This window comes from Thunnus maccoyii, chromosome 23 (assembly GCF_910596095.1).
Source record: "Thunnus maccoyii chromosome 23, fThuMac1.1, whole genome shotgun sequence".
NCBI classification, from domain to species: domain Eukaryota; kingdom Metazoa; phylum Chordata; class Actinopteri; order Scombriformes; family Scombridae; genus Thunnus; species Thunnus maccoyii.
This window is the reverse complement of record NC_056555.1, coordinates 4,459,804-4,478,130: the sequence shown is the minus strand read 5'-3', so window position 1 is coordinate 4,478,130 and position 18,327 is coordinate 4,459,804. Positions and strand designations below refer to the sequence as shown.

Below are 18,327 nucleotides of genomic sequence, written 5' to 3'. Positions count from 1 at the left end.
ATAGAGGAGAGGAGGAAAGAGAAGGAGGGAAACAAGGAAGGACGAGAGGAAAGAGGAAGAGGAGTGTAAGGGAGGAAGAGGGGGGGAAGAAGAGGAGAGGAGGGGAGGAAAGAGGAGAGTAGAGAGGGAAAGGGGGTGAGGAAGAGGAGAGGAGGAAAGAGGAGAGGATGGAAGCAGAGGGGAGGGAGTGAGGAGGAAGGAAAAAAGGGTGTGAAATGAAAAGATGAGTGGAGAATATAAGTTATGACGAAAGAAATTCAGGACTTAATGTGACATAGAGGTGACCTCTGCAACTTCTACAGACACAAGGATAATGTGTATGGCAGAGATGAATAACAGAGTGCTTCATTGATGATGCATTACCAACGCTGCTTATTGATTATTGTTTTAACTCTATATCATGTAAAAATCAATGTTTTGTTTCTAATTGTTTCTTGCATTCATATATTTTGATGTCACTCTTAAAGTATGTTTCTTGATGAATTTGGGCTCTGATAACTTGTGTTGGACATTTGTCATTTATTGTTAATCAGATAATTAATTATTTAATTTTTAAAAAACATTATTTTGACAAGTGATGAAAATAACTCATAACTGTTCCCATTCCAACACCATTCCTTTTAACCTACTTCACCCCACTTAAACATTTAAAAATATGCAAATATGCCAACCCTGCTTATATTACTCCACCGTGAACACGATATTATTATTATTATGATATGATTTTATAATGGTTTTAAGGTCAGAGTACAAAACACCCTCAGAGAGCAATCTTGCCATCTTGTTGAAGTACTTGAACTACTTCACCTATACGGAAGATTTATGTCTAATTAAATGGAATGCAACAAATAAATAATATATGATATGTTTTAGAAATGCACTTTGAGATTGGTTGAAATCTCAATATTGATGAATAGCCCAGTGAATAAGAAGAAAAACACTGTAGGTTTCATTGTGCTTTGTGGGAACTTTCTTTAATTAAACTGTTGAACTATTCTTTGTTCAGTGTAATGAAACTGTTTTCATGAATGTAACAGTCAGGTTGATGACCACACAACTTAAAACTGTGAAAACAATATTGCAGCATATCTGGTAGTTGTATGGGTCACAGAGTGGAGGAAGCCACATTTTACCCCAATGCAAAGGGACTGCAAAACACTTGATTGTGGGGAAAAGCTAGAGTCTTTTTTTATATATAGTATGAAGGCTAAATTGTTTTTGTAAAATAAACTTTTTTGGAGTCATTTACTCTCTTTTATTCATTTGTACAAAGCATGTGGTAATTTTCTACTCCAAAGATCCATAATATCAGTTCTGCCTGTTGGCACAAAATTTGCACAAATGGCACAAAGGTGTTCTGCTGAGACATAACTGTACAAAAACAATGTAGAAAGCTTATTTTTAAGCTCAACCATCAACAGTTTTGACACATAAGTGGTTCAGATATGTTCAGGCAAGTATTTTCCACTCAAAAGGTACTACTACAGGCCTTATATTCACCTTTGTATGGCAAAAAATAGGCAAGGCAAAAAACAAAATAAAAATAAAAAACAGCAACAGAACAAAACAAAACAAAACAAAACAAAACAAAACAAAACAAAACAAAACAAAACAAAACAAAACAAAACAAAAACGTACCTTTCTACTCATTTTTGTGCCTTTGTAACCTTTAATCAGGATCACTTATACTCCTTCTGACTTTTTGGTTGTAAAATTTAAAGAATGACCTTTAAAATGAGATCAGGATTAAGACTGTAATCAAAAGGGTTGAAGAACAGTAACCCCTTTATTTTGGGTAAATTATTTTCGGCCATATGCACAAAATGGGGGTGCCTGGTAAGAGGGTCGTAGATATGTTCCTTAAGGTGCATTATAAGAATGTTAAGAGCCTCAGAATTTAGTTTAATTAGTGATGTGAAAATAACAGTGCCGCATCATTCACCTAAATGTTTTGTGAAGCTCTCTGAGTTCTTTGCTCGTCCCCGTGTAGGTCTAGTGCGCGCTCTCGTGACCATGTCGCCATTTTGATTCGAAAAATATGACTGAGTTTTTCCTGCTTTGCATGCTAAACTTAGCTTCGCGTTTGAATTACTTTGTGCGTGAGTACGAATCATACACTCTATATCTGAAATATCAGGCATTGCTATTAATGTGAAGTAGCCGTTAATGTTGGGGGACTGTTTATTTGACAGACTTCAAAGCCACATTTTGACTAACGTTAGCTAAGTTGAGCTAACGTTAGCTAACAGCAGCCTCTGCTGTCGCAGACTGACCCCTTCTTCAAAACAAATCACTCACAGGCTGATGTGTGTTAGCGGATAGTTAGCTGGATAGCTGGCTGCTTGACGATAAACTCCAACAACAATCCAACACAGACGAAAGGAATAGCGGAGGACTTTAAATCAAAGGTAAGTTTAAAGACGGTGGTGAGTTTGAGCTTGCAGCTAGCTAACGTTAACTCCGCTGCTGCAGCGACAAAGTTGAGCCTAAGTTGGAGAGATATATAAGTTAACTCAGCTCAGTACACGGTAACTGCTGGTGGCTAATTAGCTTGCGTGCTATTCAGAGCAAAGGAGGAACTAACTCTAGCTAAATGGTATGCTAAACAGATAAGTTGGAGCAACAAAAGTCGCCAAAGCTGACAAACTAATGTTGGCTAATCAGCTAACTTTGCACAGGGAATGTTTAGCTGTTAAATTACTCAACATTAGTTAACGTAATATAGGCGCTTTCCTTAAAGGTTATACTTGGCTGCCATCGAGATTAACGCGATTGTATTTTCCGCTTCTATGTGCCTCATAATATTTAGAAATGTTAGATTTTGTGCAGGACCGAGTCAAATGTTAAGTGCAGAGTTAACGTTTCTGAATTAAAGTACACTCCGTCCGGGTTCATTTGCACGTTAGCAATAGGTAAAAAGCAAGAAAGACCTAGTGTTTAAACGAGAGTAATGAGAAATGTACTGAAACATGATGGCTGTCGTTATTATTATTTTTTATTCTTGTATTATTTGGTTGTCGTACCTCCTCAGGAGTTGAAGTAAACAGAAATCTGAGCTCCTACAGCAAGTCAGTTGATGTGCAATTCATGCCAAGGCTACAGTAGATCGGTTTACATTTCTTTAGCTACACATCAGTGTCTCTCTCATTGTTGGAGCTTCTTCCGTACCAAAATATGATAGACGGAGATGCAAAGTCATGTTTTTTTATTGATGGATCCATCGTTTTAACATGACTTTCTTGATCATTAGCTACCATGTGTAAGAAAGTAATGCCAAATGCCTAACCCAAGTGAGAAGAATTAGTGATGGCTAACTATATTTGACAGCCAACAAACCAAAAGGCAACCAATATTTAATAATATGAATTGAAGAAACGCCATTATCATGGGGGCCACCACCATCTGTGCATGAAGTACAGGCAAAATACAGGTCTGTTCACTTAATTTTACAGCTCCAGTGCGTCTAAGTGCAAGTAAGGAGCAACAGGCTGGGTGAGATTGTAGTTTTTGTGTTCCCTCTGAAGTGCACCATTGCAGAAGTGGTTGATCAGTTTGGTAATGCATTCACCAGGTAGCAAGAGCAACATGATAAACATTCAGTCGCCACCAATTGCATCCTTCATTACATTCTGAAAGTAGAGGAGAACTCATGTAAAAATGTAGGTGGTATTCCCTTTCGCATGATATCACCACTTAATTACAGACTATTGTTAGCTCACAACATCCACATATATGTCCTTTATATGTGCCATTGTTCCTCTTTTCATCGAATGTTATATGTGCCAGTAGACTGTTTTTGTTGAGGTTGCCTCTGGTGGGTTCTATTTTGGATGTAAAGTCAAGCATTTGCTTTCCTGCTCAGTGTCCACAGGGAGCGTATGGCGGGTTATTATTGCACTTGTGTACTCTGTAAATGTATGCCAGATGGACGCTGCTGCTGGTGCATGTGCAGGGAAGGGTCCTCCTCAGGAAAAAAGGAAAAGAAAAAGGAGGAAGCACTTTGATTTCCTCCTTCAGTTTTACTTCCATGATCAACAGTTGATAACATGTTGCTCAGAGAGACACGTTAGCTTTGATAAAGCCAGCAGATGTAATTGTATTTTGGCACTGCCGGTGTGTTGGGTTGTCTAGATTAGCTGCCACAGTAACCGCACGAGGAAAAACAAACTGGACGCACTTGCTTAGTCACAAAAACATTAAATACTCGTTCTCCATTATTTAAGAGGCTTTCTCCATTTACCACGATGGATAGCGAGCATTTAAAAGCCTCTGTTGCAGTGCTGATGATACACGAGGAAGAGAGGTTGACCAAATCTTGTTCAGCAGTTGTCTAAGTATAGAGTGATGAGCATGCACACAGTGACTGAGTATGCTCTCAGGGTTGTTTAACCAACAGTAACCAGCCTGATTCAAGTGTCAGCCCGGGGAACCAGCCACATAAACTTTCATGCTCATTTCCAATGACAACAACGATTTACCAAAGCCTAATATACATGGCATATCAACTTTATAACATTTGGCTTGACAAACATCTGTGATATGGTCATATGCTTCATCCTAAAGCATTTTCATAAAATAGAAAAAGCTCATAAAGAAGTTAATATAAAATCTGAGGGATGCACCTATAGTTTCCTTGGCAGTTTTGTCTCATAGGGAATTTTCAGTACTACAGCCTTCTTACTTGCTCGTGAATATTCCCATTGTGTAGAGTTAATACCTCATTGATGCAGGCATGCCCTTCATAATTACGTTTGTTGGTTGGAGTTCCTCAGGTTGTTGTTGTTGTTGTAACCTGAAAGCATTTTAAAGTTTGTGCATTTTCATTCTTAACTTTTATGTTTTGCTTAACTTTAGCCTTTAGACAGAAGTGTGCTGTTTCCAGATTTCCCATTAAGTAACTTCAAATATAGATACGTTTTCTGCATTTAAGCGAAGCAAATATCACACAGATTTGACATCATGTTGTATGATCAGCCATTCTACATGTGCCATCTGCCGTTTTATTCATATTTTCTGTATTTTAAGCTCTGTAGCTTTGAATAAAACTAGCGTGCACGGCATGATTTTGTAACGCTAGACGCACCAAAAGGTCTGTGCAGTTAAAGAGGTTAATATTAGGGATGTCTGGATCACATCTGTTACCCCTGAACCTGATACAGAGTTCAACATAATACTTTTTTAAGTGTATTTTTTTCAGTGAGAGCCTTATTTATTTTTCCTTAATAATACAGCTGACAAGAGTAGACCAACACTCAAATTATTAAAGCAGTATAAATATGTTTGACAGCTGAATTGCCCTGAATGCTGTCCTTCAGTGTTTAGTATAATAGTATATATGTGTAGAGAGAAGTGTCATCGCTGATCTGTACTGGCATGAAGCTTGAGGCAGGATTTTGACAACTGCTATTTAATATGAACAAAATACAGTTTGACAACAAATAGCAAAATGTTGCTAAAATACAAAACAGCGGATCGGTACTGTCGATACCAGTCCTTTAGAAAATCAGAACATCCCTCATTTCTTCTAACAAGAGCAAATTAATACATAGCAGCAGTGTCATGTGACTTTTTCATTCATTAAACTTATTGTTATTTAATTGGAGTTTGATGATTGGAGCTGAAGATTATTTGACAGTCTGTTCCAGCATCATGTTCATCAGCTGACAGTTGGATAGAGTTTTGTCTTTGATACATTTACATTTATTTACATGAACAATAAGATTATACCATAATTACTTAAAGGTACATCTCTATTCTAATTCAAGATGTCAAATTGATTAAATTGTAGATGAGTGTACGGGGATTAACTTTACTTTATTTTGAAAGTACAACAAACTTGTTTGACTATATGTGTCGGTGGCACGTCACCAACTTTGAGTTGACACATGAGGACAACACAACTCCTCACTGGTTGCAAAACATACATTTTAATTCTTCATGTATACATTCACATGCACTATTTGTACAGATTTTAAATGATGTCCGAATGGTATGCTAACACTGTCATTTCTCCTCAAATCTCGGCGCGCACACAGTTGAATAATCGTCTCCACTGTTTTTTTTTCACACTGTGCAGGTTATGTTGAGCCTCTCAGTGTCTCATCTCCTAAAGAGGCCTGCGTTTTAAGAGGAGACCCATGCTGATAAATGCCAGGCCTCGCCACACTCTCTGTCGTCTGCACAAACACAAATGCCTGCCTGCCCGTGGGGGAGGTCTGATTAAAGATATCCACATTTCATCCACTGGTATGTGTGAGCACTTTACTGTGTGGCATTTCCGTCTTTTTGTAATTGTATAAACTATGACTACATTTACTTGGGACGCAATAATTCAACTGTTGTCCATATTGTAAATGATATTATATTTTGAATATATTATGTAAATGAGTTGCCTTTAGATGTATTCAGTTCCAAATTTCTGTTTACATTCTATTGAGCTGAGGGCATACGTGCTATTTTATTGAAAATATGGGCTGTTTTTTATGGCTTTATGTGAAAGATCCAAACACTATGTTGTTTTTTCTGTTGCAATATCCTATGAGGTCTTATTTTCATGTTGTTGTCTCAGCTATTGGTTTAATCTTCTGGCTTACATCTTTGTTTACATCAATTTCCCTCCCACACTTCCTCTTCCACCTTCCTTCCCCATCAACTCTTCACTTTCCTACCCCCCCTTTCTTGTATTGTTTCTGGCCGCTGCCGGGCCTCCCTGTGCTCATCCACCACCTCCACGGCCCAGGGCTGTGTCCCCCGTCCCAGCGGCCACCATGTTTTGGAAGTTCGACCTACACACCACCTCCCACATCGACCAGCTGCTGGACAGGGAGGACGTGACGCTGAGGGAGCTGATGGAGGAGGATGACGTCCTGCAGGAGTGCAAGGCTCAGAATCGTCGACTGCTGCTCTTCCTCTCCCAGGATCACTGCATGCAGGAGTTGGTCAGCCTCATCACCACAGAGCCACCCGCAGACCTGGAGGAGAGGAGCCGCTTTAAGTGAGACCCCACATTAGTGACTGATAGAGAAATGATGGCAGGGACTAGTGACTGGTTTCCAAGTTGGCAATGTGAATAGAGCAACATAGAGAAACACATTATACAGCATATATTTAGAATCCTGTGCAACGGTTTACAGTTTATATTGTATTATTATCTAGTTTGTCAGGTAGTAACTGGGCAACATCCACAGATCACACAACTGGAAAGTACTCCCATGCCACAAAACCTATATATTTGGTAAAAAGAAAGTAGAGCAAATTTGTCACTATGAAAGCGTCAGACAAACCAGCGTGCTTATGAGCCAGACCTCTTGGCTAAATACTGCAAAGTCAGCAACTTTTTCAGCTTTAATTGTGTCCATGAGTTTCATAATGTGAAGACATCAAGGCAGCATCTGTTTAAATCAGTTCTTTTAAAGGACACACAAAACAAGTAATGCGGTTGTATTTATTCATTCATTCATTTCTTCAGTGGATGTTCATGTTTTAATCATGTTTTCTATTACATACAAAAAGTATAATCGATTTACATGCATGCATTATTAAAATATTTTCATACTTCATATGCTCATGTCCAAAGAGAAAATAATATGTTGTAGGTCATGTTGTCAGTTGTGTTCATCATCCCCTTAAGCTGTACTTCTATTTTAGTTTGTTACATCCTGTTTTTAAAAATCTTAATCTAATATTCCCTTCAGTAATCAGACTGATTTAATCCTATCGATAATGATTTTAGACACAAGAAGGTTCAGGTAATCAGGAAACTCTTGGCATATGTCAAGACTCACTCTCCTTGTCCTTTGTTTTTTTGTAAGGTTTCCCAACATTGCGTGTGAGCTCCTAACAGCAGATGTGTCCATCATCAATGATAAACTGGGCGGGGACGAGTCTCTCCTCGAGATACTGTACCACTTTTTGGAGCAGGACCCGCCCCTCAACCCGCTACTGGCCAGTTTCTTCAGCAAAACCATCGGCAATCTCATCGCCAGGAAAACCGAACAGGTACATTTAAAACATTTGTTTTTGCTCGGGCAATAGTTTGTTGAGTAGAGCATATTAACAAATACATTTTATATACAAGCAGTGAAAAACACTGTTAATCCATTTTACCTGGTTGACAAATCCACACGGTCAACAAGCTGCTGCACAGCAAAAATGAAGACAAATTAGGACAAATGAAGTAATTTGAAAACTAATTAGATAAATGATCACATGTTATGATTCACATCATCAGTACTGAGCACTCCTCTCTCTCCCCCTGTCCCAGGTGATCACCTTTCTAAAGAAAAAGGAAGGCTTCATTGGTCTGGTGCTGAAACATATAGATGCCTCTGCCATGATGGACCTGCTGCTTCGCCTCATCAGTTGTGTGGAGCCTGCCCCCTTGAGGCAGGAGGTCCTCCATGTAAGCTCTATACATATGTTTGTGTACCTCCTTCAAGTAAACACTGGTCTTTCAGTATCTAATGCCATTTATCTTCTTCTTCCCCAAGTGGCTGAATGAGGAGAAGTTGGTTCAGAGACTCACAGAGCTTATCCATACTGGCAAAGATGAGGAGGTGAGTGTGAAGCATGCTGGGAGTTTACCTTATCATTGTGTTGTTGTGAGGGGGGTCTTTCTTTGATAACTCGCAGCAGTCACGTGTTAATTGAGATTTTCTGATTCACTGGTTTCCCTTTCAGAGACAATCAAACGCGTCCCAAACGCTTTGTGACATCATCCGCCTTAGTCGAGACCAGGCCAATCAGATGCAGGAGAATGCGGAGGTCGACCCACTATTGGCCGTGCTAGAGTCGTAAGTTTACAATTCCTGACTCAAAGTAGTGTTTTTTAGCAACACAGAATCTAACAATTGCTTGTGGTATTTAGGGTGAGTATGTACAGTATTGTGTAGAGTGTATTTAAAAACCTGGCGACACAATTCAATTCACTTACATTCAAAATACTTTATTTGTCCCTCAGTGGGGAAATGGAGGCAAGCAAGTTTGCAAACATTCACACACTCACATAAAGACAATCTAAAAACACAAAATCTGATAGTGTAGAGATTTAAAAAGGATGTGACCAGAGTTAAGAGCAGCTTTAATCACAGCTGCACATTTGATAGCAGAACTAGTCAAACATCTTCTCTTAGTCATTGGTGTCACAAAATTAGATTTTTGGTATAATCTGTTTTGAATCAGGTTGAGTTTAGAACAAAGTTGTGATCAGATATGTGCTCTTACATGTCCATATAAGCAAGGATTGTAAACACACAGATTGCCTCCTTTGTCATTGTCGACTCCAGATTTGCAAAAAATCCTTATCTGGCATGTAGAGTTAAAAAAAAGCAGAGCTCAAGTTGTAGTGTGTGTATATAAACATTTGCTGACAGAGCCTGTTTAGCAACACTTAGATTTTTGTGCAAGTTTGATTTTGTTTGTCATTTCCACTCCTCAGTGTTTATATCAGTATTGGAAAGCACTACTAAAAGAGCCATCTAATGGCACACCTGGCTTCAGCAGCAGAATACTTCATCAGCACGTCATCGTAAAGTTTTTTTCTTTCTTAGATTTGCAACAGCGCAAACCTTTATCTTTCAGGCAGGAGAGTGTAGCGGGACTCCTCAAGAACATGTTTGAGGGGGAGAGAAGTGAGGCCTCCATTGTTAACGGAACTCAAGTGCTACTTACCTTACTGGAGACCAGGAGGTCTGGGTGAGTCCACACGCTCAGTGCTTCCTGTCACGTTTTTATTGTAAATGTCAGACAGTGAGATAATAGTTTTTCTTGGTCTGGGTCATCTGTGCAATAAGACCACGTGGTGAATTTTTATTTTAGTCACTTTTAAGGAAGGAAGAGGAAATGTTTTGTTTTCTTAATCTGATGTTTAGTGAGTTGATGTTTTTGTCTGCTTGTGTCTTCCAGGTTGGAAGGGCTGATGGATCTGTATTCTCAGGGTTATGAAAGGTCTTACACTGTCAACAGCAGTATTTTAAATGCCATTGAGCCCCATTTAAAGGACTTCCAGCAGCTTCTTCTGGATCCCCCCAAGGTAAACCCGCAGTGCACTCATGAAGCAAAATAAACACACAAATAAGCATAAGAACATAGAAATTGTTTATTAGATGTCGGGCTGTGTGATATGACGATATATATCATCTGACAATAGAAAACATCCATCGTTTCATATTATGCGTTATCATTTATTTCATTGTGTCGCAAATCACACTCTTAACGGCAATATCTAGATTTTTTTTCAGTGTTTTACAAAGTTTTTGCTCTCTGCGGTACAGTTGTAGAATTGAAACTCAGTGTTCTTGGGTATTAGTATCAGAACAAATATGTTGTGACAGCATTAGTTGATGTACTTTTCTTATTCCCTTTACAGAAAAGTGCAATATTGACGACCGTTGGCGTTCTAGAGCAGCCACTGGGGAACGCCCGCCTTCATGTGGCCCGGCTGGTGGCCGCCCTGCTGCAGACCAGTGCCCCCAGTATCTGCCAGGAGCTCTGCAATCTTGCCACCATGGACCTACTACTGGTAGGCTAAGCCTGACTTATCCAGGCTACATTTAACAACTCTGAAGCTTATTTTTTTTGTCATTGTTCACATTACGTGACAGATATGTTTGAGGTCTTGTCCAACATTTGTTGACTGATATTTTTGCCTCATTCAGTCAGTTTATGTGTTACATTTCAAACATTTGACAAAAATTTGCACAAGGTTGGTCATGAGGCAGGGAAGCACTGATTACCTTATCACACCACCTGGTCAAAGAGCAGTGGGCGTTGCTTCTTTGGAGCAGAATCATGTCATCAAGCTGTGTGTGCTGTTTAACAGAGGATTCAAACCCTCCACTGCCCCCATTAAACAACATGGGGGCACTTCAGAGGTCATCTCTGGTTTAACCGCCCGAAACTGTTTTTAATAAAATTGGTTCAGTGTTGGAGGGGCACAGAACCAATCAGACATGTGGTGTTGTAATGAATAACTGGCTAAAATGCTTAAAAGTGTTCAGATCATGTGTATCTCTTAAATGTCTATGTCCTGATGTGAATCAAGGGAGTGTGGAAGAAATGATTAAACGCCATAATGTTTAGTGAAATCTGACATGTGGTTCTGGTACACATGCTGTTAGTGGAGGTGTCCACTCTTATTTAATGCCGCCCTGAGTTCTTCTGTCTTAGATTTTCTCTTGCAGCATTTTACTGACTTAGCTCTGCTTCCTTCTCTCTCTCCCTCTTTCCCTGCATAGGATCTGTTCTTCAAATACTCCTGGAATAACTTTTTGCACTTCCAAGTGGAGCTGTGTGTGGCGGCTATCCTGAACCACCCTTCCTCAGAGGAGCGGCCCAGCCCAGGCCTCCAGAACCACGACGGGAAGCCTGCAGCATCAGCCGCTGAGGCACAGGGGGAGGCAGTGGAGACAGGCGGGACCAGTGAACCACAGACCTCCATTCATAATGCCCTTGTGGCACATGTAGGTGGCTTCAGCAGCACAGTATCTCGGATGTCCCGGACTACACCCAAAACTCTCTCCACTGTGTTGTTTGCAAAGTTTTGATTGACTTTTCTGATTTCATTCTTCACAGCTCTTCCAGCAGTGTCGATTGGTACAAAAGATCCTTGACGCCTGGGAGGAGAATGATAAAATACAGTAAGAACCTCTTCACATCCATGACTTAGCAACATGCTCAAACACTTTGTATCAATCTGTGTTTAGGCTGTGACTTAAATAAAGACAAATACATGTAGAGGTGTAATTGTGTAAGTGTTGAAAGTGAGTGTGTGACTGTGAATTTCAGGGCTGAGGGCGGCACCAGAAGAGGCAACATGGGTCATCTGACCAGAATTTCCAACATGGTGGTCCAGAACCTTGAGAAAGGACCAGTACAGGCTCAGATCACTGATCTCATCAAAGGTAATCATGTGTAGCAGCTGGCTGAACACCAGATGAGACGCCATTTAACTGAAAAATTAGCGCAAAAGTAATATCTCCAGCGATCAGGCATTACTCGGTGGTTTACTGTTTTGCAGAGCTGCCAGAAGACTGCAGAGGTCGCTGGGAGAGCTTTGTGGACGAGACCCTGAGAGAGACTAACAGGAGGAACACGGTAGAGCTGGTGAGACATTATTTTCAGCGGACTTGAGATTCTTCAGCATGAATCGCTGTCTTTTAACTTCCTGTCATTTGATCTTCTTCTCTCCCAGTTTAAGCCCAGTGTGTTCAGTGCAGCGAGGTAGTCAGGACAGGACCAAGCAGCCCAGCACAGTGTCAGAGCAGCCGTTACCAAAAAATAAATTTTTCCCAAAGATGGTTTCTGTCACGTCTGTCATGTTGTTTACTGTTGCCATGACGACAAAGGTTGCCTAACTTTACGAAAGTAGTAGCTTTAACCAACACCATGTTTCAGGTGATTATTTTAACCCAAACCATGATATTTTCCTATCCCAAACCAAGTGGCTTTTGTGTCTAAACCTAACCAGACCTTAACCACAGCTCCGTCACATCATTTTCCTCATACGAATGCAGATGTGCTTCAAACTTGGCAAGACAAGTATATTTTGAAGCAGCTCCTTGTATATCTATCATTGCTGGGACTCCCTAAAAACTTAACTCTGTTGAAATTCACGCACTACGCAAGTAAGTACATAGTGTACCCAGTGTATACTACATGGAAGTGTACTAACAGAAGTATCTGAGTTGAGACACAGTGGTGGTATTTCAACCGCATGGGTGTGGTTTTGCAGGATGTAGCAGTGCACGCTTTGGTGAGCTTTGTGACCACCTCAGCCCGTGCTCTGACTCTGATTTGATGCATGAAGGCATACAGAATATACTTGTCATGTTTTCCTATAATTTGTATATTTAGTCTCACACCTGTGTGGGTGGAAATTGAAAGTCGGTCTTGTAAGCCCGTTTGGGCATCTGTTGATGCAAGATACTACATTGATATCAGAATACAGGCGCCCCATCTGAGTAGATTTTTGTTGTTGGACATAAGTTAGACGTATATTTTAGCACTTTCTAGTTGTACATCTTCTCCAGTATAACATTATGACTGATTATCAATAGTCAGGTAAAAGTCTATTGATAATCTGCAGGGAAGTCTGGTTGTGGTTGCAACTTTGCCAGCAGAACAAGGAGCAAAAATTTAAGTGTATTTTCATAAATCGACGATCACAAAAAATAAAGAATCATCTCTGTTTGAAGTTACAGTTAGGTGTGAAGTCTGTAGGTTTAATCTTGGGGTTAAGGCAAAGATTTGGCTAATAAACAACTTTTTAGGTTACAGTTTTGCTAGCTTATCCAAAAAATGATGAGACGACCCAATGCGATCCAACGACAGCGTGCATAAGGCACACAACACTCCATGTGATACAGGATGTAAGACGCTGTTCCCAGGTGTAAAAACAAGGGAGTCCCTGCCACTGCTAGCTTACTGGATTCATTCCTCTGAAAGTTGCTCAGTGGCCTAAAAAGTTCACCTCCTGGGGATAACATTACCCAGATCTTCTGAGATCATGTGGCCCATAAAGCAGACGCACCAGATACTTCCACCGGCTGAGCTGCCTAACTTCCAGTTCAGCCCTCCACTAACTTGAACGGGATTGAAGTAATTCAATCGTGTGGCTCTTCTAGACTTTCCACATGTGATCAGACTGAATGGATCAAATTCTGATAGTGAAACAAGTCATTTTGCAGGAGTTGTGATGCTCAAAAAATATGTATCTTCTGATTTACAGACGTATCTTTCATAATTTAAGTCTATGGGAAAAAGTCTTTCTGGGCCAGTGTGCATCACATGACGGATGCAGAAGTGATAATTACACGGTTTGGCCACTATGTCAAATTAATTTCAAAGCCCTGCGCTTTTCCTGGGGGCTTGTTAGCACATGCAGAGTCAAGCACTACTGTGCTGAATCAAGTGTGCATGTGCAAGAGTTTCGCAAATCTAGTATTACCATCTAGACATGGCCCCTCACTATTGCGTAGCGGCAGGAAGTGGAGATGCATCGTCCATCTTTACATACAGTCTATACTTTCTTTTCAAATTTGTCATTTAATACATCAGAAATAATCTAAGCAACACATGTCAGAAGTGTTTTTACTTATATAATGAATCAGTAGCCCCGTTACTACAGGAACGTCTGATTGTAGATTCACACAGCTCACTGTGAGGACTGACACAGCAGTGATATCTGGTGATAAGTATTTGCAGGAGGATTGTTTACAAATTGCAGGCAGGCATTTGCACTGACAGAAAATGCATTTGCTGCATTGGAAGTAGCACAGCAATTTTTTATTTTTTCTTGACTTTGTCTTATAGCAGATAAACTATTGTATGTGTTTTTTTTCCTGTACTGTTGTAATTCTTGTCTGATGTAATGAAATTGCATCATAATGTATGGAGGGGTGTAGTAAGGCCACAGGGTCCCTGTAGTGTGGAAAACATCAGTACACCAAACCAAACCTCTGCTCTGTGTCCTGCAGGTAAGCACCCACAACATGCACTCGTCCAGCGAGGACGACGACATGGAGAGCCCCTTCCCCAACGACCTGTCGCTCCAACAGGTAGGAGAGACTCCATGAAAACAAAACCACTTCACAATATCATCACCAGTATTCATGATAAAACACTTCTTTCAATCTGTCAAATAAACACAAACATCCATTATGACATCACCCTAAAAAAAGCGTCCTTTTGACTTTCCCAGGCCTTCTCCGACTATCAGATCCAACAGATGACTGCCAACTTTGTGGATCAGTTTGGGTTCAACGATGAGGAGTTCAGCGAGCATGATGAAAATATCAAGTAAGGAGGAAAAGTCTTACACAGTTTGTTGCCCTTTTAAGGAAAATGTTTCTCAGTATCAAACAACTCTGCATCAGCAAAAAAAATCCTCTAAACCAGAGCTTTAACTTTTTTTTATCAAATCTCAGTACACACAATTTGCTTTATTGTAATACTCACTGTATGTGTGTTAAAGTGATTGAGTTATCCCTCAGTGATCAGTTTAACATCCAGGATGTTGGCTCATGTTTTCTGCTTCTTCTCTTTCCTCAGCGCCACATTTGACAGAATTGCCGAAATAAACTTCAATCTAGATGCTGATGATAATAGTGTAAGTGTTTGAATATTCTGTTCATTAAAAGAAAGTATAATAATCACACTGCCACTGTCATTGATATTAATATTACAACTACTTCCGTTCATGTTGCTACAACTGTGTAGAGTTTTGGTGGTGAACAATGTTAATAGAAAAGTAGCTTATTGCTGTTTATAGATCATGGATTAGACACTGTCACAGAAAGAGTTATCACTTCATTCAAGCGTCTGCTTGTTCACAGGCCAATGCGGCTGCTTTTGAAGCCTGCTGTAAAGAGAGGATACGCCAGTTTGATGATGCTGAAGAGGAAGAGGACATTTGGGAGGACAAGGAGATAAACTATGCAACACAAGCTAAATCCAGAACAAGGTAAACCTGATGATGATGATGATTTCTAGTGTTTGGTTTGCTCACTGTCTTCTGTCTGTTAACCCTCTCATCTCCTCAACGTCTCTCCATCATTCCTCTCTTGTCCAGGTTTGGGGTCTCTCAAACCTCAGAGGGAAGCTCCAGGAGCAGCATGGAGAATGGAGGCAGGGAGCGAGACCGTGGATCTGAATCTGATGAGGACGAGGACTCTGAGCAGAACACGTCAGACACAGGTAGACTAGTGTACAGCAGCTACCCACAGAAACACAGCCGAATATAATGTCGAAAAGGGGAACAGCCGTTCAAAATAGGCTCTTTTGTGTTGTTTCCAGGTCCGGGCTGGACAGCAAATTTCAGGGACTCTGGAGGGAATGCGGCATCCCAAACCCCGGCAGCATGGGACACCTCAGCTGGAGGCGGAACAGACACACAGGAAACAGGCTGGGCCAACTTCACTGAGTTCCAGCCTTTCTCTGGGTGAGAGGATAAAACAGAGAAATTGAGATTTTCTAGGAACAGTTGTCATTCTTTTGCAACGTGTTAAAACCGTTTCCTGCTTCCTCCTGGTTTCCTACAGTACAGAGACTGATCCCAGGTGCAGCTCTCCTGTGGACTCGGGTAGCAGCGACGCAGATAAACAAGCCAAACAAAACCACGAGAAGAGCGGTGAGCCAATCCCACCTAACTACTCCTGAACTCATGTTTCGTTCGGGTTGGTGAAAGATTAAAAAAAATGTAAGGAAATAAAGGTTTACGTCATTTTCTCTGCCTGTGTGTGTGCGTGTTTCAGCAGATGTTAGTGCCTCCCCTGGTGCTCCTCCGGCAGGAGAAGGGAGGAAAGCTCCTCTCGTGGCCTCAGACAGCAGCTCCTCCGGGGGATCTGACAGCGAGGAGGATGACAAAACTGCCGGTGCTCCTCCCGCTGCAGCCATCGCCTCGGAAACAGCCGGCACCCCCGGCAACAAGACAGCTGACCTCAAAAGGTTTGACATCACTGCATCTTTTAGCTGAAAGCCTCTGTCAGATGCTGAGTGACAAAATCCTGCCCTGTTGACCAGTCCACTCAGTGCAGTCATACACAAAAAGCTGGTGTGTGTGTGTAAACATCTATATTTGAAACATAATTACCACATTGAGGAAATTATAGACTGGACTGGGATTTGAAATTACTGGATTCATTCAGTTTTGCCTTTCTAAGTAAAAAATATAACCCGGGAGCTCCTCTGCTTCTCTGCAGAAACTTGAGCTTAAACTGAGCATCAGAAGGTTGAGAAGAAGAAGAAGAAGAAGAAGAGCGGGGTAGCTGTTACCTTTTCCAGTAGTGTGAAAAATGTCTAAAAAGCTAAATGAAGCGTTCAGTTCACTGAGCCCAAACTAGAAAGTGTTTTCTTTTTGTAGTGAGGTCAAAGGTCAGCTACAGAACAGACACTTATGCAGGGAGGGGGGGGGCATACTGTTGACATAAACCTGTAAAATGTGCTGAAACTGTGTTGCTGTGGAATAATGATTAACTCTGAATGTTTGTTTGCGTCCTGCAGTGAGGAGAGTCCAGTGTCTCTGGAGAAACTCTCTCTGTCAGATCCTCCGAAAGCATCAGAACAGCAGCCGTCTGAGGATTCACCAGTAACCACACAGACTGACAGGAAGTAAGTACCTAACTACAGAAACAGACGTTATCAAGAAAATATAGTCAAAATAAACAGTATAATACAGTGTGAACGCTAAAAGCTTTCTGTCTTTTACATCTTTTAAAAACACTGTGGGGAGATCAGCTGCTGATCAGATTAAGTTCACAGCTGTGGCTTCGGTATCCTGTGACGGCCATTTATCATTTTCTACATTTTATAGACTAAATGATGCATCAATCAGCTGAACAAATAATCAAAATTTTGTATATATATATATATGTACATATGGTGACAAAGGGTGGAGTGAGTCACAGTTGACCTGTTTCTTTCTTCGCTTGGTAAGAAGTGACAGTAGTAGTGGAGGGCGAGTGGGGAAAGGCCCGTTGTGTGAAAGTTTGCTCATTTACAGGAAGTGGTTCCTGCCGTTCAGCTGTAGGAAATCCTGCCAACAACATGTTAGTTAGCTGACACGCTGAAATCGGAGGCAAAATAACGTGTAATGTTTTGAGGAATTGTGTCTATTCCTCCGATTTTAAAACAGCTGTGATTATTTTTTCCCTTCTTTTTTGAAATGTAAAAAAAAAACTCCAGATCAAAGGGTCAGATAAAACTGTCAGTAAAGTGAAAACAGTGCACTGAAATGTCCCTAAAGACATTGGAAGGCTGCAGGCTTTGTATGGTTTGTCCTGGACGCTGCTAAAGCTTCATACAGCTGATCAGTGGTAGGCAAATAGCGGCTCTTGGGCCAAAATCTGGCCCTCCAACACAAATATCTGGCCCATGTAAATCTTTGACATGACTCCTCATAAATCTACAGTAGATAACAATGTAAACACAAGGCTCATGCAAATACATACACACATACTGTCATTAAGCTGATCTGACCAGAACAGATTTGTGTCAATAACTGTATTTCAATATTTTTGCTTCAAGTATAAATGAAGTATATGTTGATGTTTAAGAGTCTTTTTTTGCCAAATGAGTATTAACATTAGCTGCTGTCACTCTATGATCCTCACTCACTGATGGGGAATTCTGACATGTGCTGTTTTTATAAATCATTCTTGAATGTTTCTTCTAACAGAGAGCAAACGCCACCGCCCCAGGAAGTGTCCGTCAACGGGCCGGTCTGAGCACGAGCAGACGGTGAAATCCCCAAACAGCTACGGTTGCCGCTGACTGTCAGCCTCCTCCAGAGTGACTTCCCCCTAAATAAACCTCACTGGTGTTTTTACTGAA

At 40.8% G+C, this 18,327-nt stretch overlaps 1 protein-coding gene across 2 annotated transcripts; it reads left to right on the top strand.

Annotated features, from left to right (window-relative positions):
• Positions 1–1,679: 1,679 nt before the first annotated feature.
• Positions 1,680–18,327, top strand: ppp6r2a (protein phosphatase 6, regulatory subunit 2a). 2 transcript variants are annotated; one of them, XM_042403879.1, is made up of 25 exons: positions 1,680–2,099; positions 2,301–2,408; positions 6,077–6,246; positions 6,740–6,994; positions 7,812–7,998; positions 8,264–8,401; positions 8,490–8,555; positions 8,680–8,792; positions 9,580–9,693; positions 9,904–10,030; positions 10,367–10,519; positions 11,235–11,459; positions 11,572–11,636; positions 11,785–11,900; positions 12,017–12,102; positions 14,475–14,555; positions 14,699–14,796; positions 15,049–15,106; positions 15,333–15,460; positions 15,569–15,693; positions 15,793–15,937; positions 16,038–16,126; positions 16,251–16,443; positions 16,999–17,106; positions 18,173–18,327. In XM_042403879.1, exons 4-25 carry the CDS (start codon positions 6,768–6,770, stop codon positions 18,219–18,221), a joined length of 2,691 nt encoding a protein of 896 aa, XP_042259813.1. In that variant the 5' UTR covers positions 1,680–2,099; positions 2,301–2,408; positions 6,077–6,246; positions 6,740–6,767; the 3' UTR covers positions 18,222–18,327. The 2 variants fall into 2 exon arrangements, with proteins under 2 accessions (XP_042259813.1, XP_042259814.1); XM_042403880.1 differs by having other exon boundaries at positions 1,681–2,408; positions 16,254–16,443.